This window comes from Pipra filicauda, unplaced genomic scaffold, assembly GCF_003945595.2.
Source record: "Pipra filicauda isolate LSUMZ 115617 unplaced genomic scaffold, ASM394559v2 scaffold70_size2993248_pilon, whole genome shotgun sequence".
In the NCBI taxonomy this organism is placed as follows: domain Eukaryota; kingdom Metazoa; phylum Chordata; class Aves; order Passeriformes; family Pipridae; genus Pipra; species Pipra filicauda.
Window position 1 is genome coordinate 2,591,828 of NW_024104876.1, and position 27,690 is coordinate 2,619,517.

The 27,690-nt window shown below is 41.0% G+C and overlaps 1 protein-coding gene across 5 annotated transcripts in view; it reads right to left on the reverse strand.

Annotated features, from left to right (window-relative positions):
* The window catches only part of LRRC28 (leucine rich repeat containing 28), a 50,866-nt gene extending 26,075 nt beyond the window's left edge, over positions 1-24,791 (reverse strand). Inside the window, exons 1-5 of one of the 5 annotated variants that reach the window (XM_027714747.2) lie at positions 24,736-24,791; positions 22,098-22,315; positions 18,207-18,247; positions 15,633-15,670; positions 14,774-14,911 (exon numbers count right to left, since the gene is read on the reverse strand). In XM_027714747.2, the coding sequence (XP_027570548.1) occupies positions 14,774-14,911; positions 15,633-15,670; positions 18,207-18,247; positions 22,098-22,280 (400 nt within the window). In that variant the 5' untranslated portion in view covers positions 22,281-22,315; positions 24,736-24,791. Of the gene's footprint in view, positions 1-14,773; positions 14,912-15,632; positions 15,671-18,196; positions 18,249-22,097; positions 22,316-23,988; positions 24,125-24,735 lie in introns of those variants that run through there. The other 4 variants (XM_039389147.1, XM_039389148.1, XM_027714749.2 and 1 more) reach the window with 4 other exon arrangements.
* Between the last annotated feature and the right edge of the window lie 2,899 nt (positions 24,792-27,690).

A 27,690-nucleotide genomic window follows, 5' to 3' on the forward strand; every position in this document is an offset into this window, starting at 1 on the left:
CGCTCTGTGCTTCCCTCAGTACCACACAGAGAGCACAGATCCACACTGCTTATTAGCCTGGGCTCCCTATTTCCCCTCGGGGCAGGTTTGGAATTCCATTTCTGCCCACAATTTGATGGTCTCAATGGGAACAGTTAGAACAAATCACATGATAAAAATACCAGAAATTATCATAGATGAGAAAGGTGGAAAAGGCGGGTGATAGGGAGAGAAAAAAATTGTTTATTCACAAAGGTAACTCAAGGCCATGAAATGATCAGGTTGGCTGTTTTTTTGGTTTGGTCTTGGGTTTTTTGTTTGTTTGGTTGGTTTGTTTTTTCCAGGAGACAACCTATCCTTTCATTTTGTTCTCGTGTGCTCTGCCTAGAACTCGACTGCCCCACAGCAAGGTACTGCTGCTGCACAAACAAGTTAGAGATGTGAAATATATTATTATTGTTCTATGGTTTTATTAATTGATATCCCAATTTTTTACTAGAGCAGCCAAAAGGAAGTGTAAAGAGACAGAACGATACTTTGTCAAATATATGGCATGAAAAATTCTGCCAGCACCTTACAGAAAAAGTCTCTTATTTAGGGAGGGATGTATTTTTGTTGTTGCCTTTCCTTTGAGGAGCAGCTGTTTTCCTTTCTCTGGCTGTTCCTGGGTGGTATGAACATAAACAAATGTGACATGAATAAAGCATGAGACCTGTTATGTTCCTCTTGTTTTGTTTATGTCTGACTATCTTTACTATTCACTGTGCACTAATATGGAAAGGGGGGGAAAAAGCCTTCCAGAAAAACTTTGTGCACAAAAGACAGAGCTGCTGATTTGAACTCAAGATGCTGGACATCAGAGATGGCAACTACAGGACAACAAACCAGTGCTCAGCTAAAACTAAGGCAAACAAAAGGAGCATCCTAAGGAGAGGTCAGGGAGAGCTCAGGGAGAGCTCAGGAAATCACAGAGACAGGGCCAGTCCAGGCTGTAAATTCTAGGGCAGCTTTTTCCTTTCTTCTTCCAAGGAAAAACTTCAGATGAACACAAGAGTGGTCTCTCTGACAAACACAGATTAGTGGCTCCCACCCCGTTCCTACAGTGGTGTCTAAATAATCCACGCAAAGACCCATCTGTTGTGACTGTTGCTATCAACTGTTTCCAACCAACTCACAACAGACACATCCTTCTTCCTTTTCTTGAAGTTACTTAGGATTACTTTTTTTAATTCTTCTCCACTAAAAGCATAACAAAAGCAAGAGGTCCAGGTTCAATTTTCATCTTTCAGTGGAAAAGTATAACATTATATCAAACCATGTTATGCCTTGATTATTGTACCACTGGGAAATACCACACAACACTCGGGTCAAATTGTGCCTTTGCAACAAAAAAATACAACAAACTTGTGTGGGCTGAGGGAAAGGAAAAGATTCAAAGGAAGATCTTTAGCTGGGAACCATGTTTAAGGCAGTGGAGTCACCATATTTGTTTTTTAAATGAATGCTAATGGATGGGACTGTCTGAAGTCCTATGAAAATAAGAGTTCCTCCAGGCCACTACTACAAATTGCAACAGTAATTACAGGGAGGGACTGACAAATTGTTCACAGGAAATATTCCCAATATAATAGAGGTGAAAACTATGGTGTCCAGATGTCCTTTCCTAGCAGCAGTAGCAGGAGATGCTCTTGCCCCTCCTCACTTGCCCAGCTTGGCTGGTGAGGCAGGAGCTGCTATGAGGACGGGGTTACTACTGAAAAAAATGGTACAGACCAACTACTAAGTTTCTATCTAAGATTAGCCATAAAAAAAAGACATCTGACTTCAAACAACACTAACAATGTCCTGATTTTATAAATGCTAAGAGCAACTTCAAGCCTTGCCTTAATCAGTGACAGTTTCTGCTGTTCAGTGTTTCAACCAGCACAAAGCAGACAAGTAAGGCTTGCAATGACACTCCAAACCCCCCATCAAGTCAGTCTGAATTGTATTCCTTTAGCTACACAAATAAGTAGTCTTAGTTCATAAAGCTCTCAAATGTTAAATAATTACCAACTGGAGTACACTTGGTATCAAAGCCTTTCATCTAGAATGACAATTTAATGCAGATTTGGACAATGTCGCTGCAATAACATTAAGAGAACTGAAATACAGGTATCAAACTCTGTGTGTGTGACATGAACCACAGGAAGGTTAATCCCACGTCATGCCTCCAGTTCCACACATTCTCTTTACAGGCTTTTTCCATTTAGATTTAGTGTCAGTAAATGATTGGTTTTATTTTGCCTCAATTCATTCAACAGGCCAGCTGAGTGAAAACAAGGATGTCAATAACAAGGAGTAATTTAACTCTGTCACAATGGTATGGAAAAAAGAAAACTATACTTGGTCAACAAGGTCAAAATGGAAATTGATACACTATAAAATCCTTCTATTGCACAATACTAACAGTTTGTGTTTGTTCACTTGCAAAGACTGGATGACTTTGTTCTCCAAGCTCCCCTGAGCACTCAATCCCCAATACTAAATTGCATTTGCTTAATGCACAAGTAAAATCAACTACCTGTTAATACAGCTAATCACTGCACACAGGTTAGAGAGAGCTTAGGGAAAGAAAAAACCCCAAAGGAAACCAAAGAGACAAAAGTACCTTCTTAGATAACTTTATAAATAAAGACTTGAGTTTAAGGGGAAAACAAGTTAACTTTTAACACCCAATCCTAAAAGCTGCAAAAACTAAGATTCAAGAGCTAATTGTTTCCTATCACAAAAGTTAATCTGGTGTAAGAAAGATCTCAAAAATTAGGAATTAGTAAGAGGTTTTACATAAAAAATGACTAGCAAATTATTTTAGTTTAGTTAACGGGTAATTATCTTCTGAAAACTAACCAGCTCAATAGGCTCTATGAACTAACAACTACTGAATTTCATGAGCAAGTTTGCAAACACATGCTGGCAGACACACACTGTTTAACTTTTACTAACCTTGGTATGGTGGTGAATGATACAGTGAACCAGAGTTTTCACCATTTCTTTATTTATTTTAAAACAATGTCAGTAAAGGCAGTAAACATGGACATAATCCCCCTGAAAAGCTGGTTTTGCTTGTATGGCTTACTTGAGCTTGGCTTAGGACCCTCCCAAAATAAGTCAGTGCAGCAAAGCCAAGTTAAAGCCCTTTGGCAGCAGAGCACACTGAAATCAGTAAGGCCTTTCTAAGGTACACCTGGACTTTGCAAAGCAGTTACTACACACATTTACAAACTGATGAGAAATGTCAGAGAAAAAAAGAGCTGCAGTTTAATATCCTTTCAAAGCTGAGGCTCTCTGAACGCCTGACTAAACAGCACTGAACAGATTGTGGGTATTAAAGAAGTTCTCATACTACAGAAACACAAACACCATCTGTAGATGAAACATCTCTCTCAAAATACATGCACAGCTCTGGAGGTTTAGTCTCAGCCTTATCAATACACATCTGTCTTCACCCATGTGAACAGCTCTTGGCAAACGTTTACGAGAGACACCCTTAAAACTCCCTTTAAGTTCAGTTTTACTTTTGGGTAACAGCTCTAAACCAAAGACTTTTACAAGTATTTTAAAGAGCAGTTGTTTTGAAGTTGCAGAAGTGAGGTTCATATATCTCACATGTGGAATCAGGAAAGCCTTATCTTTACTATCAGATCATCAACAGAAGAATTCAGTGCCGGCAGATGAGTTACAAACCAACTTTTTCTGCAACTCCTTCACTCAGGGAGCCAGTGTGATATGAGGCACTGGATGATTATTTGAGGTTAATTTCTGGGAATATGCCCTCAATAACAAGTGATGGTTTTTGTAAGAACAGTCAAAGGGAAGAGCCTTACTAGAAGTCCAGCATCCCTCCTCTCCCCCCTGCAGACAGGCTGATACTCGCATTGCGCAACAAGGAGAATCCGCCTCCTGACGGCCCCAGGGTGTGTTGGGGTTGCTCAGAACGTGACTCCTGCCAGCCCTCACACGGAAAAACCCCTGGATCAAATTCCAAAGAAGAGGCTCTGCTGTGCTCTCAACAGAGGATTCAGCATGTTGAGGGAAGAAGTTTCAAAAGAAGGGGAACGACACCTTAAAAGAAGTTACAGCAACTTAGGTGAATTTTGTTTTGCTGCAGATTTTTTATAATACAAAAATAAAGTGAAAAGATCCTAAAGATTCCTTTTTGGATTATTTTGGTGGGGTTTTTTTTAAGCAAAAAAACCCTCCCCACAATATCTTATATATCCAAGCACTCCATCACAATAAACACAAGGGTGATTACATGAACTTGCAGCAGTCCTGCTGACAGTTGTCCAGCAAACCAGGCAGACAAGCAACGAGCCATCACACCTTCTCATTCATGAAGATTATCAAAGGTGACACGAGCAATTTTGGGGATGGAAGGGGATTTGCCAGAGCTGTGAACACAGTAATGATCTATAGAGCTTTAGAGCCCACGCAGGTAATAAGAGATGTTAGGTTTTACAGTCTTCATGGATTTCCAGATACATTTATAGAATTAAAACCTTCCAACACTCCCAAGCAAGAAAACACCACAGAATTGCATCCCTACAGAATTAAATTCCTGGTAATCTGCTTTTCTACATCTTAGATTCAACTCCAGAGGAATAAGGTTGACCAAAAGCAACCAGAGACCCTCCACTTCTCTTTTCTCTCCTCTGCAGTCAATAAACCTGCATAAAACAAACACCACAAATGGAATAATGACTGAATGCAAACACAACTGTGGCCACTTCCACAGTGACTTTTTTCCTGTAGTACATAACTGTGTCACAACAAGTCCTCTCCATAAACCTCAAACCCTAGTTTTCAAACAATCGAAACATAAACCCCAAATAATTCTATTTGACCTTCATTATTTAGGTCTGTGTGCCAGGTCTAATCAGCTCTCACGAGCACATTCCACTTCTTAAAAACAGACTGTAGAAATACATTTCTCAAACTAAAAGGAACAGAATGCATTGTTTTGATGCTACAGCCTGAAGCCCTTTATCTGAGTTTTATCAAAGAATACCCTACCACTGATCAAAGCAGCAATGACAACTTAATGTTCTTTAAAGTTATATATTGCTGCATAAACTTCCCACTTTTGTCTCGTGGCCTCCAGCTCCACTTGTCATTGGGAGTCTATTCAAAGGTCAGGAGACTTTCCAAAGCCCTCAGTTCCCAAGTGGCAGCTCCAACACTGGCAGGAGTTGGGAGGGGAGCAGGGGGGATAATTCCATCAGGGCTCTGTTGTCAAACACCCCAGAAACTTCAGGTTGTCATTTCTTCTGGCAGATGTTTGAATGACTACTTGGTATGTTACTCTATGAACTATTTTTATGTGATAGCAGCACTTCCACATTCCCCTTTTACTCACTTTATCATCATCTAAAGACCATTTCCCACTCTACTACTAAAATCAGTATTTCATTTTAAAATCCTTTCAATTTATTATTTTCCATATGCCACGTGACTGCCTTTTAAAAGCAAAGTTTGGAAGTTACTTGGACATGCAAGACTCTTCCTTTAGAAAAATCTGTATTTTAACAATTCACTGAGAAATCTCAAATTGAGTTTACTAGAAAAATGTTATGCAATTTTATGTTTAATGAACTGTGTGGAAATGAGTTGTACTTAGGACTCCTTATTTAATAAAAAGGCATAAAAATGCATCATGACTACCACATTTCTACAGTTATATTTAAGACATTTAAGACCTCCAACATCTCAGTTTTAACCTTCAGATGAATGTTTGTCAAACTCTAAACATCTTCAAAATTCCTATCTACCCCCCACAAACAACAGGAAAACCCCTGGAGAAACAGGGCTTACAGTCACGAGAGAAATCAAGGACTGCCGAGCAGAAGAATGAGCCGGGATTAGAGAGGCAGCACCAAATCCCTCAAAATAGAGAATCCAGTTAAATCTGCTCCCATCCTCTCAGGAATGCGGGAATCATCCAAGTACCCTCCATTAGAAGCAGCTCCAAGCCCTTTATCTCCTATCTAAGAGCCCTGGAGGGGAACAGCTACGGGGGAAAGCCCATGGCCCAGAGCTCAGCAAACAGCCAGTCCCTGCAAGGATTTCCACCAGCACGGCAAGGCCAGGAGCACAACAGGCTTGGGAGCACCACCGGGAATAACTGGCTGGGCTCTTCCTGCTGCATCCTCATTTCACCTACACCTCACCAGGTTTCTCAGTAACTCCTCTTCAAAGGAGGAAAGGAACCGGGAGGGACTGAAGGGGGTAATTCTTCGAGTTTGGTGCCTGGAAACTTTCACCAGGATTTCACAGGGAGCAGTAGGGAACAAGTGGAAACATTGGCCCGGTCTCAGAATCCAGTTTCAAAACTAAATACACAGGGATCTGGGATTAGGAATTGAGAATAAAAAAACTGGGCAACAGGTCACAGGCAGCCTGGCACAGACAGTCTGACCCCCTACAACAACGTTCATTCTACAATGTCACTCTGGCTAAAATTTGGTGGCCAGTAAGGGTTCTATACAAAAAGGGAATCTTTACAGGTCAGAATTCCAGCAAAACCAGGATGGTCTCAGACACTGAGGGACAGCACCCTGCTCCCAGACACTCCTGGATCTGTTAAAGAACTCAGGAATTACATCAGCACACTGCTCGTGTTTAAATACAGTCAAAACTGAATCAGGCACAGATTTTTTTTTCATGTTAAAGCATCACCAAAACTAGAGGCTTTAAAAAAAGGTGTGACTGATACAAAATCATTATCATTTTGCCAATACGTAAGAAATAAGAAAAAAACTGAAATCAGTACAGTTATGTTACAATTTTGAGCCACCTTTAAATATTATAAAACTAATGAGAAAACTCAAACAGCTTGTGCTACAGTAGGATTTTAGCCATCAATTTACTGTTGTGAAGCCTCAGTGCCAGGTTCAGTCTGCCCCTGATTTGTTTTCCTGATATGTGATGACCACAGAAGTTAAAATCTGCTTTATAAAACCGCACGTACTTGGAAATACAACGCATTGAACCAATTTAACGTTTTTTTTTAACTAAAAACATGCTCATTAAAGGAGCTTAATTTCCAAATACTTTTTTCCAGTGATTGGGCTAAATTAGAATAGCAAATTTTAAGACGGGAATTTTCTAGTCCAATAAGCCTGGGACACAAAGCAAGATCTGAATCCGTAATTTAAATGCTGCAATGAAAGACACTGATGGCTTCTTCCAACTGGTTCCTATTAGTTTGCAGATTAATGAATTACAACACATACATGCTCAGCACATGCATTGCTGAGGACCTGCTGTGAGAGCCCAGAATGAGCAATACCACAGGCCATTGTTGAAAGAGATACTTTTGTTGGTTTTTTTCATTTCCTAACGTCATTTCTGCTACATTTACGGGAAATATTTCAGTTCCAGTGAGCCCAACAGACCATCTGGAAGAAGTGTTGGAACAAAAGCATATATTGGAACAACATTTTAAGCATAAAATATAGGTCTAGAAATTTCTGACTGTATGTTTATACTATATTTGTTACCAGCATCCAGTGACATTATGAACCTTCCATGGTATATCGAAAAAATGTTGCATGACAGCAACAAAGAGGCTTTCAAAAACCCCTCAACAGGGGGGAAGTGGAAGAAAAATAAAGGGGCAAGCAGACAAAGAGAGAATAGTGAGCAGCTCTGTGCACAGATGACTCATTCTGACACACTACACAGGTGAGGGGACACAGGAAAAACTTCAGTTAACAAAAATTTCCAGGAATTTAGTGGAATTTTTTTATCCTCTGTCTTCACTTCCCTCCTCATAAATTCAAAGCACTCAGAAGTACTAGTGGTCCTCCTGAGATTTTAACCCAAACCAAATGTTTGAGCGAGGCAGACTGTTACAAAATCTCACGCAACCAACCTCCTTTCCTTCCCTCGGCCCCACTGTGTTTGGACAGGCATGGAAGTTCAGCCAGAAGGAATATCAACTGTACAGTGCACTGCCCTGGGCTTTGGTCACCTCCACTCAGGTCATGAAGTCCAATCCCAACCATTGCCATGTTGGTCCTGACTCCTCTCTGCCGTAATTTCATAGGGGAAATTTGTCCTATAAAAAACTCAGTCCTTCCAGGCTGCCTGGATTGGAGTTTATACAAGAGCAAAACATTTAAAAAGTTTTCCTCCCAGAAATCCAAAGAATGTCTTAAGAGATACTATCAGGTATTTTTATTGTGTTTCTGCATTAATACAGTGTAATTACTGAGCCTTACTAATCCTGCAGTGAAAAACACAATTCAGTAAGAGGCAAGTGTGGGGAAGTTTGGCATCAATTTAGGTAAAAAAAATAATAATTAGCTGTTGCTGAACCTAAGAGGTAATGTAAACCTTAGTGTGCTGACTCTTGAGTTTATACAGTAAATTGACGCTAGAAATTAATTATTAAACAACACATATTTTACAGCTCTGTGCAAATAAAACCTTATTTTTAATAATTAGGCATCAACTACTTCAAGGAAAACAACATATTATTATAATAATTAACATATTTTTATTTAGGAGTCCATGCTGCTTTAAATAGTCACATATTTCCAGAGTGCAAAGCTCATGTAACCTAATCTGTGTTTTCCTCAAATCCCCACAAGTCCATTTACTCAAAAACACCACGCTCCTGGATGGGTGCCTGGAGAGCCAAACCTGGCCCGGCGTGCATATTTTTATCCGTGTTACTAAATTAGGAAAGCAGAGTGGACTAAGGTTATGCCAACTTGGAAAAAAAGAACAGGGTCTGCATCAGTTTGTGCTTTTGCTTTTAAAGTCACAACCATCATAAAAAAAAAAATCTGAACTTTATTAAGTATCTAAGTGATCTCCCCTGATCAGAGACGGTAATAAAGGCAGAAGGGAAATCTGGGGGGAGCAGGCAAGAAACAAGGATCTGTTCCCCTCCATTTTGAAGGCTCTAAATCAAAATGTGGAACACAAGTTTAACAAAATGAGTTCGGACTACATATTTTCATGCCAGGGTCTAGAGCAGGAACAGAATTATTGGCATGCTGTGCCCATGATCAGTGGAAATCTACTGTGAAAAGGAGGGAGGGAAGAAGTCGTGTTTATATGCCCTTAATTAAGATTTATTGAAATCCCTTCTATTGAGCTCTATTCAGAATTACTAAGTTGGGCATTCAAGAAGTCTTTACCAGTGAAATGCTGGTATGAATAGTAAATACAGATATTGTACTTACAGCAACATTAAAAAAGTGAGAGAAATGAATATGCAGTTTTCATGTCTGAAAGCTTCTCTTGCCCCCCAATCAGTAAAGCAAATTCCAAAGCTTTGCAATAATCACTCAACATTCCAAGAGTTACTGTATAAACAAAGCAGCAATCAACAATTATCATTTGATTTATAATTTTAATAACAACTGCACCTTTCTTGACACTACCACTGCAGTTACCTATGCATGAGAAAATTATCTAGGATTTATCTGGAAGTTATATATTTCAAAATTCATGTTCCTGGACTCTTCCAGCCTTCTGGAAGCTCAAGTTGTTTCAGTTACAAAGGCTCACTGATCTTACCGCCATTAATTTCCTATTAACTTGGAGGGTTATTCATTATGGAGAGATAATTATTAATTTCCTAATAATGGGTGGAGAGACTCAATCCTCCCCAATATTAAACATGATCAGTCTCAAAAAGGTGTGGTCTTAACAAATGGAATGGGAACACCCAGGTTCTATTTCTGGCTAACACTGACTCCTGCTGTGGCCTGGAGCAAATCACTGCTGTTAAAAACACTTTTTTCCACTCTGTAAAATGAGGATAACACTCCCTTATCAGCTTCACAGGATCTTTCTCAAATGCTTTGAAGATGAAGTTTTATAAGCCTACAAATGTATTTTAATGAGTCTTGAACTGACTGTATTTCTAAAACAATTTGCCTTAAAAAGGGAAAGGATTTGAGGAGTAACGCAAGGAAGAGTCCATGTGCTGCTCCCCCCCTGCCATTGCTGAAGTTTGCACTTTAAAACACCAAAGGCAGGAGAAGACATTTTCCTTCAGACTCTACCTCAAGGAAGCCAAATGGCAACAAGTGGCTGGAAGATGCTGAATTCTCAGGGACCAGCACAGGAGCTGAAATGGAAGCCCCACATTCCCTCAGGGGGCACTCCCTGAACCTGCCTTTGTCTCTCAGAGCTGAACCCCCTTCAGCAGCTGCTGCTGCCCCCCCCCGCAGAACGATCCAAGAACCACCACCCCACACTTGACATCAAAGTTTTACAGAATTTGACCACTTTTTGGGTTTTTTTTGCTTGATCAATGCACTCAACTCTTGTTTTTCAAAGTTCCCTGACAGCAAACACAAAGGGAACTTTGCTCCAGTCCATGTAAAGACAACTGCTGATTTTTTTCCCTGCCCTTCTTAAAGGGAATTTTGCCAAAAGATGGGCTGGGACCATAAACCATACCCTCTTCTTTAATTACTTAGCTTTTGCTCTTGACTTGGCAAAACATGAAGCTTTTCATTTTAGTAAATCTATAATTAACTCCAGCATGTGCTGAGTAAACATAACCTCATTTTTAATTAAATCTCAGAACAAGATGCTACAACTTGCCATTTCTAAGGAGAAGTACCTCTTGAGTAATGTGCAATAAAAAAAAAATCTAATCCTCGTCAAATAAGAAACTTAAGTGCAAATTTGAGCATAACCCACCCCCTTATAAGCCATCTGTTCTCCAAACGTGCACTCACCAACTACAAGACCAAAATGTGAACCTGAGGAGCCCCCTCTGCACATCAAAAGTTTCCAAGTCAAACCAAATCTAAACAGTAACACAGCAAAACTGAGATAACCTTGGCTCTGGGACTCCTCAAGAATAATTTTTATAGTACATCTCACTGGATTTTTTTCTTTTTTCTATGCAAATGATGCCGTGGTTCTCACACAAAGAGAAAATAAATATCATTTCTCAAGAATGAAAGGAGACGAAATATCATATGCATTATAAACATCAGAAACAAAGGGGGGCTTTCTAATTAATCATTCGTGAGAAGATTCAGAAAATTTACTTCTGACAGCACATTCATATAGGATAACTCTACAATTCTAAATTAAAATGAAACATCAATTCACTGAATAAAAGGAGAAATCTCTAAAAAAAGTTAAGCTACTGTGAAAACACAATGTCAACTCCAAGTCAAGCTTACACATGAACTAATGAAATAATATGAAGTAACCATCTTTTGTTTATGCTGACTTTTTTCAGTAAGATCTCTGCTGTTACACATTTCCAAATGGCCCTCAAGAATTTAGATTATTCGAGTGTTAAATAGTAGAAAACTTCACAAAGCTTGACTTCATGTTCAAGAATTACATATACCAGAGCCAAATAAACAAACCAAGAGACTGTTAAAGACAGAAGCTACAAGATTTACAAAAAAAAAAATAAATGTGCATTTAAATGACAACAAGTCCTCAGGAGAACTTTGTAACATTAAATCTCATATTACTTCTCTGCAACTCTTTTAATCAGCTCTCCTTTGAAAGGCAGAACCTCTCAGGGACTGTGATTACCAGAGAATCTTAGACACTGATGACTCTCCATTAGGCAGAAGCTGGTCCACTCATTAAAGTATATTCAAATCATGACATTAAGAGAATTTTACACGGCATTTTCTTCCCCAGCTATTTTATGTTATATTTCAATTTCAACACGCTTGTTTTGGACAACTTTTTCCCTTTAGTTCTCCTCAGTTCAGCTGAGTCATCTGTCAGCAGCTCCCACAAGCACTGAGGCTGCTGATGGAAGCCCCAAGTTTTACACAGAGAGCCCTGAGGCCAAAGCACAGGATCTTACCCAGGGGAACACCACTGGAAGTGTTTGCTGAGCACAAAGGAAGGATCAGCATTTACACCACACAGAAAGGGCTTTCTCACCTCCAAGGGACACAATTCCCTGCAGCACCTAATCCCAGATTCCCCCCTCAGCAGTCCTGTATTCCCTGATTTCTTCAGGAAACTAAAATTTAGGGATTCACACTGGCTGCAGGGATCTTTATGGTTCTCCCCCATCCCCGCCGGTAAAATCACTTTTTAAAACTCGTCGGACAATCGTGACCAAAGCCTGACAAAAGCAGAGTGCTCTTTGTTATTAAACTCTCACAAGTTTTGTGGAAACAGGGACTTAAGAGACTAAAATGTTGCCCATCACATGGAAGTTAAACCTCAGTCCCACCTCTACCGGAGCCTGAACAATGTCCACAATCAGACCAGAGGCTTAAATCGAAATCTTAAATGCTACTCCTTCAATTATTTTAAAATTTGGTTTCTACAAGGCAAATCTTAAATGCTAACGAATGAATGTTAAGAGCACAACTGTGGAATAAAACAATTAAAAATGGATAATGAATCAACATATGCTATTAATTGCATTGTTTCTTGCAGCTCTTAATCACAATTAAAGGAAGACACAACAGTATCATTCTTAAAAATTAAAATGCAATAGAACAGTGGGAGTGTTCAAACATTTAATGACAAACATTTACCATCCAACTGTTCTGCAGTTGTGCTGAAGACATTTTTAGCAATTGGTTTAGGATGTTACTAAGAGTATCCCCCTAGATATCCATGGAATTTCTAAAAAACTGAGGGTATTTGTAAGACCAGACAATGGGCATGGAGATCCAACAGGAATGACAGGGCAACCACCCTAAAATAACTTCCATAAATGAGTGTCATTTAAACCCCAAAGCTATTTTTAGTGCCCATCTTTACATTCCACACAAGCTGCACTAGTAGAAGCTAAATTATATCTTAAATGGTTACTTATTATAAATTAAGAGCCATTAGGAGCTGTCTTTCCCTAGGAATGCATTGCAGTGCAGGATCTGCTGTAAGGAAAGCAGTGAACACACAGTGAAATGATGCACTGCAGAGAAATCCCATCCCACCCCAGTTAATCCTGTTAACTTTGCCAGCTCTCCTGACAGAACATTATTTAACACTATTATGAAGATTCATGCTACCAGTATAATTAAGGATAAAACAATTCATCATAACTTACCATCTTGCTCTACTTTTTCAATTGTTGAACATATGTGTTACTTTGAAACTCAGAATTTATTTTTTTAAACAAAGTCTTTGAAATCTTCGCAATTCCACAAACAACAACTGTGAAAACATGCTTGGAAGCCCTCTTTGGGAATTGTTATGTTTAGGAAACACTCAATGCAGCAGATTAACTCTCCAGAGGGCAAACTATTCAGTGTAAGTGAAAGGCTAATCCTGCTCAGGCTGGTGGCACTGGAGCTGTGTGACAGCCAGTCCCAGTGACAGGATTAGTTCTGACAGCAGCTCTGGCACGTGGGACTCCCCCAGCAAACACAGAGACACCACTGGCTCCTCCAACTCAACACTTGGATTATTCCTAAGCATGCAAATTTTCCATGCACACAAAACCAAACACACTTAGGGACAATGCCCAGCACCAAATTTTGTACAGACTTCAGGAGAAATGAAATGCAGCAAAGCCTCAGCTGATACCAGTTCCTAATCAAATGTGGTAGACTCCAAATCAACTCTTCAGTAATGTAAATTATCTTTTTGAAAGTCTTTTTTGGAACCTTTTTAAGTTAACGTGTGAAGTTTTGCAGCAAATGTGTCACTTTCTCTTTGAACAAGTCTTTCTTTCATGGTACAGCACCATAAGGTAAATTATCTTTGAGGAACATAAAGCACACTGAAGTCACTCCTTTCTTTTGAATGTAGGACATCTGAAAATTGATGGAAATTTTATTGGCCTTGGGTCATAATGTTTAACAGGTTTATCTAATTTCATTCCAGAGCATTTACATAGTCATATACATTTTTTTCTTTCTGATCATAAACATTCTTTTGACTTTTCCAGGCTTAATAAGAAAGAACAGTGAGATTTCTGCACCCAAAACTTCAAGGAGCATTTGCAATATATTTCTTGAGAATAAACAATGTGAACTTACAAACACACGAAGGTCACATTGAGAAGTTAGTTAAAATCAGAGCCAAAAGCTAATCCTGTTAGATTAAGTTAGACCAGGCTTTTGAAATCATAGCCTTAGATTTTTATCATCTCTGAAGAGCAGAAAATGCAAATACACCAGAGAAAAACTAAAAAATAAAATTAAAAAATATTTGAGAATCACCATCATCTTATCTGAAAATATATAAGGTTGATGGAAGATAATGTTACATCTGCTTATCAAAGGATTTAGAAGGCAAAAAAAAAAAAATCATTCAAAATCTGCCTATGGCCAACTTTTTCTGACTTTGTGTCACATTTACTTTGAATAAATTTTGCTTTTGTACTATAAACTAGCAAGACAAACATTTGTTATCTACTGTCACAATGAGATAGAACTGCCACAGGCAAACCTACCAGACGTGTCTTTTTAGAAAATATGAGAGCAGGGCTGTTGGGCGAAAAGAAAGGAAGGAAGGACTGGAATGCTGTATATTATGGAATATCGGAAGAAACATCATTTTATCATAATGACAGTTGTCATTGGCATTTTGTGTCTTCTCAGGGAAGTTCAATATTTTCTTGATACGATGGCAAAGGCTGTTAAATAAATACGTTTTTCCCACTTCAGCAGCATTTTCCAGGACTCCACAAGTACAGAGAGCACATTTACAGCGTCCATCCCTGCCCAGGCCTTCAGTGCAAGTCGTACCAACTGTAAAGTGCTAACACACCCAGAGCACCTGGCCAATGAAGCTGGAATGACTTTGTCACTGCTGTGAGCCCTCACCCATCACTCACCTGCAGGCAAATACTTGAGCTGGTTGTTGGCCAGGCGGAGGTGCCGCAGGGACCTGAGGCGGCCGATCTCCGGACACACGATTTCCAGGGCATTGTCACTGAGGTCCAGAAACTGCAGTTTAACCAGGGAGCCAATGGCTTGTGAGAGAACACATTAAAACATGAATGGGACCCAAAAGAAACGTTAAAACCCTGACAGGGCTGTGAGAGGATAGGAAGCCACAGTACCCTATGTCTGAGCACAGTGAGAGGTGTTAAAAGTCGGTCTCACAACCGAACGACATCAATTGTGGAAATGTTTATCTTGCTAACAAATAGTTCTGCTGGCAGTGAGACAGGGGGTAACAAATACAGAACACTTTCTAGATTTTCCTCAGACAATTCTGCTCTGAAATAACTTTCCCCACTCCTCTGCTCTGAGTCTGTGCAATTTATATACCCAGAGTTTAATTTCCTCTACTTGGGCACATAACTCTGCAGTTACTAAGAAAAACTACCACAAGTTCTTGCTCCTTTAGGTTTCAAATCTGTCACGATCTAAACCAGCAGAGCATTGTGTGGTAACTGCCTGAAAGCAGCAGACACTCTGGATTTCTGTTCTGCAGATGAGTGCCATTTAGCCTTTTCACTTTCTGCAATTAGAACTGGAGCAAACAGCATTTAGGTGCATTTGAGGATCACTTAAAGATTTTAACATAGCAGTAACAAGGATATTATCGACTAAGAGCTATGCTGGTATATTTTGTATGAAAATCTTTAATGTTTTATGGGAAAATAAAGGAAAAATAGGCCCCTTCAAAGAAGAAAAATGAATATTTTATGATTCCTGCCACTTATCGTGAGCTGGTAGATTACTTACCTTCAGGTACAACAACTATGTTATTTGAATGGAGGTACCTGGGGGGAGGAGAAAAAAGCAGAGGACACCACCTGTTACCCTCGAGGACTTCTGCTGCATAATCAGTTTGCAAAATATCCAATTTCAGATTGAAAGAACCCCCTCAAAGCCATTCCTCCCTATTAGCACAAAAGCTGTGGAAACTGTTTAAAATGGCAATGGACAGGTACTTAAGCCTCACTCAGACTATTCAATGATTAACATAAAGGAAAATTACATACAATTATGTAAAACAAACCACTCACAGTTACAGTAATAATGGGCTTTAGTTTGAGAGTCACAAGAGGAAAACAAAATGGAAAGAGAATAAACCAGACAGAAGAGCCAGAGTGAACCACACTTGATCACCAGGTTATTTGGTGCTAAATGCCAGCCAAGAAAAGGAAAAAGCCCACACCCACCCAAATTACACAATTGCAAACACTTTCCCTGCACATGAACTCTCCCACCTTTAAAGACTGAAGAAACAAGCACATTATATACTCACGCAAGGGAGTTTTTCAAACTTAAAGTACATTTTTCAGCAGAAAAACCCAATCTGACACATGGATATTTATGTTGTTACAGAGGGTGGCCAGATCTCTGACTAAGAATATTCAGCACCCTCTGATGGAGCACTTCCAGTACTACTGGTAGCACAAAACCTCATCTTAGATTTTACACGTGTCAGTCTTTAATCATCACTGCTGCAAATAAACAATTGGATCTTGGAGAAAACAACAGTACCCAAATTGTCCAATATTGATATTGAATTGTAAGGGAATACTGAGCACTCCATGTCCAATTGCTTAGGTGCACATGGAATTATTTGCACAGTGTAATTTTTTTTCCCACTCTATTCCACAAGCATTTCCTAAAGCAGGAGCCTGTCTTTTCAGGGATACAGAGACAGAACAAGAAAAACGACATATGAACATTTCAACTGCATTGAGCATCTGAACCTTCTCTCTTTCTTTAAAAATTGCAGATGTTTGCTAACAATTTAACAAGCATAAGAATAGCAGATATGCTTGTAGAAATGCTGAGCTATAACCTAGGGATGAGAATTCTCCTACTGATTTTAGCTGCAGCTCCTGAAAATATTTGTGAACTATTTCACTCAACCTAAAAAAGTACATATTATGAGGAGTACATAATATGAGGTATCCCAGCATGAGGGGCATGATAGACAAAGAAACACAGTGAAATTACTAAGGATGTAACTTTCAGGAAAATAAAAATTGGTTAAGTTTGTCTTTCAAAATTGAAAGCTACTGTAACAAATTATTCTTTATAAATAAATCTTTATCTTGTGGTCTCTTCTCTGTCAACAAAACATCTCTTGTTGTCTGATCAAAAATTGACTTGTCCAATTAGAGCTACACAAACCACAGGCCCACTGCAGCTCTCTCTGGACCACCAGAGTGTGTGGGGTAGTGGTGGTGCAACTGAGCTCTCTGAACACCAAATAATTAGGTTTGACTCCTACAAATCAGTGTTTGTAAGAAATTATTTTTAGCTGTAATTTAGACGGGTTTTCCTAAAGGCACCATCAACTGACACTGAGACTTCCTGATGCCCTGTGGCAAATCGTTATATCAAATACAACAATATTTATTTTACTGCTTGAGAGCATAAACACACTCTCAAGACTGGGGCATGATGAGGCAGGACTGGCTCTTAAGCAAGTTGGAGGCTGCAGTGACCTACAAACCAGTTCCATTACTCTGTGGCCACGTGCAGCAGAAAGGTGGGGCTTCAGGGCCACATGAAGATGACAGGATCAGACAGCTGAGGGCATTCGACTCCTCACAGAAACACCTCCTGTTTGGAGCTCTCCATTAAACAAACAGGATCAATGCTCCAGCAGTTCCACAGCTGAAACTGAGCCAAAGGAGTCAAAAGGGGAAAAGAGGACGTTCTTTTTAACCCCCCACTGCCAACCCTGTCACACAGGGAAATCACAACCTTATAAAAAGGAGAAGGAATAAAACATTGTCTCAGGGGCTCACAAATTAATTGTCAAAATAATACGGTTCATGGGACATCTATTTTTTGGACATGACTGGATAAACTGCTCTGCCTACAGCAATCATCATTCCATAGTTCCTTCCCCGACATGCTCATCCCTGCTCCTATTTGACAATCTGGGACTTGGATCCAAAAAAACTTATTACTACAATCAGCAAGACTGAGATCATAAAACCCCTGGGAGCTGGGGTGGGAAGGAGCAACTAGGGATGGGCTGGAGGCAGTAACCTGTTCCTCTGGCTCTGTCACAGCCCTCTGACCACTGCACTGGGAGGTTCCAGCGTGACAACAGGATTTATCCCCTCAGCAGTACAGACATTTGTATAAAGGTTCTTGTTATACAATAAACAAGAAGTTAAAAAAAATTTCAAAAAGAACTTACACCTCCTAAAATGACCCCTTCTTGCCCTTCGAGAAAACCCTTCACACTTTAGATGCAGCTTATGTGCAATTAATACATTCTAGATTTTAACATAGGATGGATCAGCATAATAAAAATATATTAGAAGTCCTACATAAACTCACAGTTCCACGAGGTTTGGAAGCTTCTGTGCAAGGTTTTCTGGCTGAAAGAGAGTTAAGAGATTTTTTTAGGTTTCAAAACAAGGAACAAGACACATATATTGTGTACCCAGGTCATTTTAATAACCACACTAAAACATGTCAGCAGGAAAAATGGCAACAAGGAGCCTCTATCCAACACCCTGTTTCCACACCCCCAAACATTCTCCATCAGGGCAATCTGGGCTGTGTCAAGGGTGAGCAATTCACTACTGAAACAAAGCTGCAGTCTAGAGGTGACATTAATATGGTCCCCAACAAAATGGGAGTCAGATTTCTGAGGCTGCAAAGATGGATTACCAAAATCTTACTTTTGAAAATATATTCAAATAAATGAGTTAGCTGAAGGCAAGAGACTGCTAAGAAGCTGCAGCCTTTACAGACTTAAAGCAGAACAAGAACTACACAAGATGTGCAACCATAATGTGCATTTTATAATGCTGCTAAACTGGGAAATGACCTACAATCTTTGTGTAGCTTTAATCAATTACCACCAAGCCAGCACTGCTGAATCCATCAATCTAGATTTCCATATTTCCATATTAACATGCATATCATTCTCTAACTGCTAACTGGCAGTAATTCTTTGCCTTGATGGCATTTACAACCATGAACACTTATCACAAAATTGACTCCACAAGTTTCAGATGTCATGTTGGTAACTGTACTCAAAATTATTCAAGGTTAAGACAGTTTTATTGCTTAAGAAACCTACTTTAAACACAGATATGTTTTATTGAAAATGAGGTTTTTCAATACAGATAATACGCAGAAGCGAATGGGTTTTAAAAGAAGCTCAACCACACGATCATTTTCCTGATAAAATTAACAATTTTCATGTGAATTAACATGACATGTGACACCTCAAATAGGTGTATTATTATCCAAAATACAGAACTTCGTGTTCACAGCTTGATTTGCTACCCTGAAACAGTCATGTAATGATATTGTCATGCAGCAAACCACCACATCGTGGGTGTTCGTTAAACTCGGGAGCAGCAAATGACGGGCCAGGTGAAGAACTGAAGGGTGACGTCAGGAGGTGACTGAGGTGACGTCATGACCCAGCCCGGGGCTGTCCCTGAGCCAGCGCTGCCACCTCGTGGCAGGTTCGCCACAGCGCACGTGCCTTCCCGGCACCGCATCTCTGGGGGCAAAGAGAAAACCTTACACTGGGGAAACCGGAAAGGCTGCAGGTCAAGCACGAGAATTCAAGCTTGAATTGCAAAAATGAAGAGGAAGTGTGAAAAAACCCAAACTCGCTTTCCTTCTTTATCGCACTGAGTGTGCCAAGCAGAACCACAAACTACTGTCACTGCTGCTCTGTCAGAATGGGACAGCACTGCGTGTTCTGAGTTCATAAATTAAAAACAATTGTTCTTTGATATGGCCACATCCTGCCTCTGACAGAGCCATCAAGGCAAACACCTATTTCCTCTTAATAAATGAGGAAATTGGGTACTGGAAGGCTCATGTTATCAGTCAGTATTAACTGAGAAGTGGGAAGACCTGACCCTGGGATACAGGTGTGCTTTCTGGCTTCTTGATCCATTCATTATGTCACAGCCCTTCATCATTTCCATCTTGCCAATGAAGACAAAAATGAAATTATTCTTAGGCAAGGTAAATTCTGTCAGTGTAACCACTCCAGACATTTTCACAGGACTCATCTGTCAAGGACAGGAGTCATTTCAGAGGAGCAAAGAACAAAAGCTGAGTTAGTCGAGTATTTTCAGAATTCTGAAGGAATGAACTGGTGGGACAGAAGTATCACTTAACTTTAAAGAAACATGGTGCAGGATTAGTTTTGGTGATTGCTAATAATCCTCATACAATTTAAAATGTTTATTGATGAGCTAATGCTCATCACCTTGCATGGAATCAGATGAGTAAGGAAGAGACCTCTTCCTTCACTAACTTATTTGTTTTCAACTATTCTCAGGTGAGGTTTCTGCCCCACCCCACCCAATGTACATAACTAACTACTACTTTACTAACTTAAGAGCATTACTTGGGGAAATAAACCAAACTCATTATGAAAATACTGCTTTGTGAAAATACTGAGGACTTCTGCTCTCCCCCACCCCTCAGATTTTCTCCCTCTCTGTGTTCTCTTTTTGCCAGAGGAATTAACCTCAATCTCAACCCTCACTCACAGGGCACATTCCCTGAACTCCCCCACTGCTGCTCTCCAGGTTCTCTCCGAGTCACCCAGGCTGATATCAAGTATGAAACTCTCCACTCCAGCTTATCCTTTAACAGTATCCAGTAATTACTTCCTTCTGCCTTTAACGGAGATTGTGAAACTTTCCACGCTCCAAAAAGACATCTGCCTTTTTTTGTAACATGCTGCTGACTCGATCTATTTTGGTCCACTACAACTTCCAACATCTCTTCTGCTGAACAGATGCTCAGTGAATGAGACCCAATTTTAATTGCCTTGTTCCAACTATAGTGCTGAGCACTTGAATGAGATTCCAACAAGTCACATTATGAGCAAGTTATCCTGATTGTTGTCAATCTAATCATGCTCTACTTCACTCTGTTTGAAGTCATTTTGTCTAAGTATGATCTGCATTTCTTTCACTTCTTTATCCAGGCCTTAACACGGGTATACAGAAAAGTGAGATGCAAAATTCTCCTTATTGTTCCATCTTTTGAGCAGTGCAAACTTGATGAACCTTCCAGCACTAAATAATCACTGAATGGCACAGAGTGTCAAGGCAGAACTGTTTATAGCAGCTTTAATTGGTAACCATGAATCCTGTCCTCCCATTAAAATTAATATACATTAATAAATTAGTGCCCCAAACCAGAGCACTAAAATAATTCTCCACAGCACATGCCAACCTAAGTGACTCATTCAATATGAAGAAAAGGCATAAAATCTTCAGAATCCTTTCAGCTTTTGGGCCATTAACTGAAACCTTTATTGAAGATTTCTCATGTATCATTGTCAAAGCTTTAGACATCACTCCTTAAAATGGAGTAGTGGACTTGATTTAGGAAACACTGAAAAACACATAATTTGAGTGATTTTTTGGTCAGGCCCTCCAGTACCTCCACCCTGGCTATTATTTTACCTCTAATACCATGGAAGAGCCCAAGAAAAAACAAACAAACAACAACAACAACAAAACGAAGCCTTGAAGACTTGACCCTGTTGACAGTGGCAAGTTTTGACTCTGTTCTCTACAGTCTTATCAGCTCAGAACACCTCACACAGTTATGGAACTGCCCCACACTGAATTCTGAGGTCACAACATTCACTCAGGGTGAGAATTCCTTCAGTTCAGGGAAAAACACTGAAAGAGGAAGAAATCACAAAGGAAAATTCCCACAATCCTGACATGAACTGTGTTCTATCAATAGCAGCCCACAGATACAAGTTTTTACTGGCACTTTGCTTGGAATTAGACCCTGGCACTGACAATGCCTTTGGAATTAGGCACAAACCAAGGGAAAAGCTGTTCAGCCTAGTGAAGGAATGCAGACTAGACTACCTAGTACCACTTAACAGGAGAAAGACCTGACCACTGAGTGAGTAAAATTTATAGCAGTTAAAAAACCCCCAACAGAACAACCAGCCTGACAAGAAAACCCCCAGCAGATCGTCAGAGCTTCAACAGGGTAACAATAAATATCCTAAACATTCATTTATTATTCTCTACATTACCTATGCAAGTTCAATCATGACACAACTCAGTACTCATCTCTCATAGTTATGACATCATTCAGGGGCAGATTTTCTCTAAGACTTTTTTTTTTTTTAAATTATCTTGTTTTCTCTGTTCCAAAACCCAGAATTCCTAAACACACAGACAATAAACATTGCAATAAAGAGGTTGTGGTTACCAATGTGGTCAGGGAATTTCTTTTCATGTAAAGTCTCTCCAAGTACTGCAGCCCCTCATCCTTCAGTAGCTCCAGAGGGAAGTGATGGAGATTTCGGTAATTTAAGAACAAGTTCTTGTGCCTTTCCAGCTTTGCCTCAGAGATTGTTTTACACAGTTCTGATGCCATGACTAAGCACCACATCTAGTGCATCTCATCTTCTGAAAGCAGACCCATTTCTAGGAGACAAAAAGAGAAAGAAAACAACTTTATCAAGGTGTGTGCCATGCATTCTTTTGCAGGAAGAGTTACTCATTATCTCATAATTTGTTGTTCCAGTTAAGACACAAAGTACCCAGAACACCCACACCATAAGTCTTTGACTGTTTTCTGGATCAAGTTTTAGTGTGGTATAGGACTTGAAATAAAATCTTTAGTCCTATATAATGCTTTCTTTTTCATCCATGGTCAATGGACCTTTCAGATAATTTTGTCAAAGTTGCCACCACAAAGAAAAAAAAAGCAACCTCTCTTAACCATTACTGATGTCCTACATCTGTTCTGTTACATGTGCTAAAAAAAGAACACACAGATAAGAAAAATGCACAATTAACAGAGGACTTCTTAGTCTCAGATGACTAAAATACACTGTTATGTATCTTTTAAGCCAGAAGGACAAAAGGCAATTAAAGTTTGTTAAGCTTGTCCATTCAAAACTACTGGAAGAGTTTACTGGTTGGAAAAGATATTGGGGATGGAGAGCCACTAAAGCCATTTTAAAATAATAAACTAATACATGAGAAACCTGAAACTTACAGCGAGAAAATTTAGAAAGAGAAAGATTTGAAAGATTTTCATCTCTTTACTAAAAATAAACCCAGAAAGAACAAAGAGTCAAGCTTTAACTGACAATTTCAAAGCCACAAAACAAAAGTAGGAAGACAAATGAAAAATTAACTTGTATCTGAAATCTGACTTTATTCAGCTCGTTTTTCACATACAACCAAAATTCTAGTTGTGATTATGTTGTGTAGATTTAGATAACTGCAGCAATGATGCATCTTTTCAACTGTCTCAGAACATAATAAATCCAGACTATTTATTAATTTAAAGTTACCAATTTGCTACAGACTTGTGCATATAAATTAATTACCATTAACGAAAGGCAAGGATTTGTAACTGCTTTCCACCAAAAACATTCTCTTAGGTCATTTTCTCACTGAAGGAGTTTTCTAACCATAACAGATACTGGAAGTGAAGGTCCTGAATCAAGAATTCCATCTGATTATAGTAATTGTAAACAAAACTCCAGCTGAAGACCCACAACCCGACCATCCCTGTAAATCAAACTGCTTTTCAGCTTCAGTAATTCCCTTGATTTGCTGATAAGCAGCTCTTACAGGTGACCTGTGTGCTTCTGGAAGAATATAGCATTTGGTTTTGGTTGTTTTAAGAGTTTAACAGTTCCTTTCCTTGGCTATTTTAGGGGACAGGGCACACGCTCTGGCACTGGCAAGAGTAAAGCTCTCTTAGCTCAGAAGATCAAGGAAATTAAGCCATCACAATTCCCAACTCCACTTCTGTGATCAGCATTAAAACAGTTCAAGGAAAAGCATCAAAACTTTCAAGGTGCATAACCTGAGTGTTTAGTATTTGTGCATTAACTGCTACAATATAAGAAACAGTAAAGGAAAGCTCATCTTTACCTGTATTTATTTTTTTAATGAAAAGCTGTGAAGTCACAAAACACACACACAAATACCCAACAGGCTTCCATTTTGTCCAGAGATGCTTTTTAGGTGTTCGGCGCTTGTGGGCTTCTCTCCAGAGTTGTGACTACACATAAAAGCTGCACATTTAGCCATGGGACACACGGACACACAACCCCACGGATGCAAAGTCCAGTCACAACCTGCTCCGCTTTGGCTCTGACTTCAAAGCAAACCCCTCCTACTCCCTTCCGCCTCCAGCCGAACTTTTTGTCAAAAATCTTCTTCCAGGGATGAGACACAGCCTTGGCAAAGAGGAACAGCCACAACCACGGCCTTTAAGGGGAGTAAAAGGGAAGGATGAAAGCTGATAACAGCCAGGGATGGCCCTGTCAGGAGTGGGGACACTCAGGGGAGGAAAGGGCGGAGGAGGAGGGGGCACGGGAAGAAACGGGAGCACGGGAGGGAGAAAGGGGGAAAAGGAGGGGAGAGAGAGGGAAAACAGGGCGAGAGAAGGGGCAAAAGGGGGAGAGGGGGCGGGGGGGGGAATGGGGAAGAGAAGGGAGGAACTGGGAAAAAGGGGGCACTGGAGAAGAGATGGGAGCACAGGAGAGAGAGAGGGGAGCAGGGGGGGACAGGGGAGAGAGGAGGGGAAAGGGAGGGAGAGAGGGGAGAACGGGGAAGAGAGAGGAGGGCACGGGGGGACAGGGGGAACGGGGGACAGGGGGAGAGAGGGGGAGAGAGGGGGAAAGAGGGACAGGGGGAACGGGGGCCAGGGCGGCCATGGAGCTCCCCCTCACGGAGAGGCGCCGTGCCCGCGCGGACCGGCGGGCAGAGAGCAGGGGCAGAGCACCGGAGACACCCACACACACATCACCACCACCGCCAGGACCCAATCACCTTGCTCCTATCCCCGTCCCTCCCTCCTGCCCCGGTCCTCCCTCACTCACCGGGGCCGCAGCGGGAGCGGCGCCGCCGCCGACCCAGGGACCCGGGGGGGGAGGAGGGGGGCCGGGCCGGGCCGCGCGAGACCGCGGCCGCCGCGCGCCTCTCGCGAGACGCCCCGCCGCGGCCGCCGGCCAATCGCAAGTCCTCCCCGTTTCCCGCCTCATCGCCGCCAGCCAATGGGAGCGCGGCGCCCCCGCAGCGCCTCGCCCGCCTCAGGCGGTGGGATGAGGGGGGCGCGGGTGATCCCGGTATTCCCGGTATTCCCGGTGGCCCAGTGTCCCCTTCCCTCTCCGTGAGGGAATCACAGAATCAGCTAGATCGGAAAAGACCTCTGAGATCATCGAGACCAACCTATGACCCAGCACCACCTTGTCACCCAGACCATGGCACTCACTGCCTCATCCAGTCTCTTCTTAAACACCTCCAGGGACGGTGATTCCACCGCCTCCCTGGGCAACCCATTCCAATGTCTGGTTACTCTCTCTGTAAAGAACTTCTTCCTAATGTCCAGCCTAAACCTCCCTAGACAGAGCTTAAGACTCTGTCCCCTTGTCCTACTGCTGGTTGTCCGGGAGAAGAGACCACCTGCGCCTGGCTCCCCCCTCCTGTCAGGGAGTTGTGGAGAGTGAGGAGGTCTCCCCTGAGTCTCCTCCTCTCCAGGCTGAGCCCCTCCAGCTCCCTCAGCTGCTCCTCACAGCACTTGTGCTCCAGTCCCTTCCCCAGCCTCGTTGCCCTTCTCTGGACACGTTCCAGCAGCTCAATGTCCTTCCTGAACTGAGGGCCCAGAGCTGGACACAGCCCTCGAAGTGTGGCCTCACCAGTGCTGAGTACAGGGGCAGAATCCCTTCCCTGGTCCTGCTGCCACACCATTCCTGATCCAGTGTGTCAGCTCCACTTGCCTCCCAACGTGTTCACAAAGCCCCTGCTGCTGACCTGTCATCCCCGCTGTTGAAGGCGAACATCATTTCCCCATGGAAGTGGTGGTGGTCAGGGACCACCCTCCCTGCTGCCCATATTTCTGTGTTAACAAAGAATGCAGATTCTTACAGAATCCTGCCTGCACCAAAAACCTCCCCATCACAGCCATTTTAGTTGGCCTGTGGAAACATTTTGATTTTAGGTGTCTTCACACACACTAAAATAACCCAACACATAAATCCCATCCTAGGGAAAGGCTTGTGTTGTGACAGTACTCTGGTGACAGCAAATTCCCTCATGCTCTGGATATTTAACATCCCTGGGTATTAAAAAGTTGTTGTTTGCTGAAGATTAGCCCTACAGCTGCCTGAAAAAGGAATCCCAGGTACAGAAATCCTCTTTCTGGTTTCCACAGACTAATTAACACACACTTATCCTAACAAGATTCATATAATAGGTCTGCAGGGGAACCAAGATTAACACCTTGCAGAAGGCATTTCTTCTATATATTCAATGAACTTTCTCTTTAAATAAAGCAACACACAAAAAAGCTTAAGATTTTTTTTCTTGGAGACTCATTTCTCTCTTTTTCAGTTCTAAATAAAGAATAGCAATCCTTAATGGCTCATTTGTCATTTTCCTGCACTTGAAAGGCAATAATTGATTGTGACAAGTATATTTGCTCCATCTTACTTGCCAGTTGCAGTCTTCTTGGACTTGTTTTTTTTTTCCAGAAAAATAGATTGGATTTTGGTTGAAATAATTTGAGATGAAATAATTTACCCTTCAAAATTCAACGTCCTCCATATTTATCATATCATACTGCACACATTATTTCTTACTGTGGTTGACAGTACTTGTCTGTGTTTCCCAGCTGGATGTTACATGCCAGGAAGTGGCCTGCTTTTATACCACCACGCTTTTAAAAACAGCAATTACATCACACTTCTTAATGTCACTTTGGTCTCGCATTATAAATAGCTGAGAAATTAAAAGTTAAGCATATTTCAGACCAAAGTAGAAGCTGAATATGAGCATGGTTAGCAACACATTCCTCGGAGAGAATCCAGTGATGTGTCGAAGCAAATGTACTTCTCCAGGATATTGAATCATTGATCAGGACAGAAACTGTGCTTCTGTCTTCTACTGAAATGCTAACAGGAAAGATGAAGCTTTTTTCTTGGGAGACTTTGCTCCTAACAGAGCCAGGACACTTAATGTGTTTATTGACACATATGTTGTAATGGTTTGGGGTTTTTCAGTTGGAGATTTTTTGAGACAGTAACAGGTAGGAGATAAGATTACTGCACTCTGGTACTTTTGAGAGCAAAGCTTTGTCTGTCTTTTCTTTTCTGCTCACACCAACACACATCAAGTCCTCTCGTGTCTTTCCCCCTGAAGCAATCACTCAGGATTCTCACTTTATTGTCTTCACATTCATTCTCAGTTTCCCCCCTTGATGATCTCTGAAAGCGCTGCTCTCTCAGGGCTGAAAGCTGATCTCCAAAGCTCTGATCCTGCCCAGCACAGGTGGACGGTCCTGCCTGTGGAGTCACAAGGCTAAAAATGATGAGCAGAGCAGGGGACATTGGAATCTGAGTGTTTGCCTCATGGTTGCCAAGGCATTCCCATCTAACCAGTCAGACTAGTGGGATCTCTTTGCTAGGTACATTTTACTGTTTCTTTACCCTAATTCAAGTCTTAGGTTTGTGCTTCTGAAAGCAAGGAACAAAGGGGCTTGAAATTTCCATCTTGCTCAGAAGGATGTCTGATCTTATCTGTGCCTACATACAGAAACTAAAAAAACTTGTTTTGAAATGCCACTTTGAAGAAGTCAATCTGTTCGAGTCGTTTGCATTTGTCAGTGACTTCAAGACCCACCATCATCCAGTGGTTTACTGGAACAAATCCAGTAATTGGATCAAATGGGCTCAGCTTCACTGGTGATCCCTTGTTTGTGCCAAAATCACACAAGCCAGATGAATGTAGTGTGAATAAAAAGAGATGATGTGTTATCAGATTTATTACACAAGGCAGCT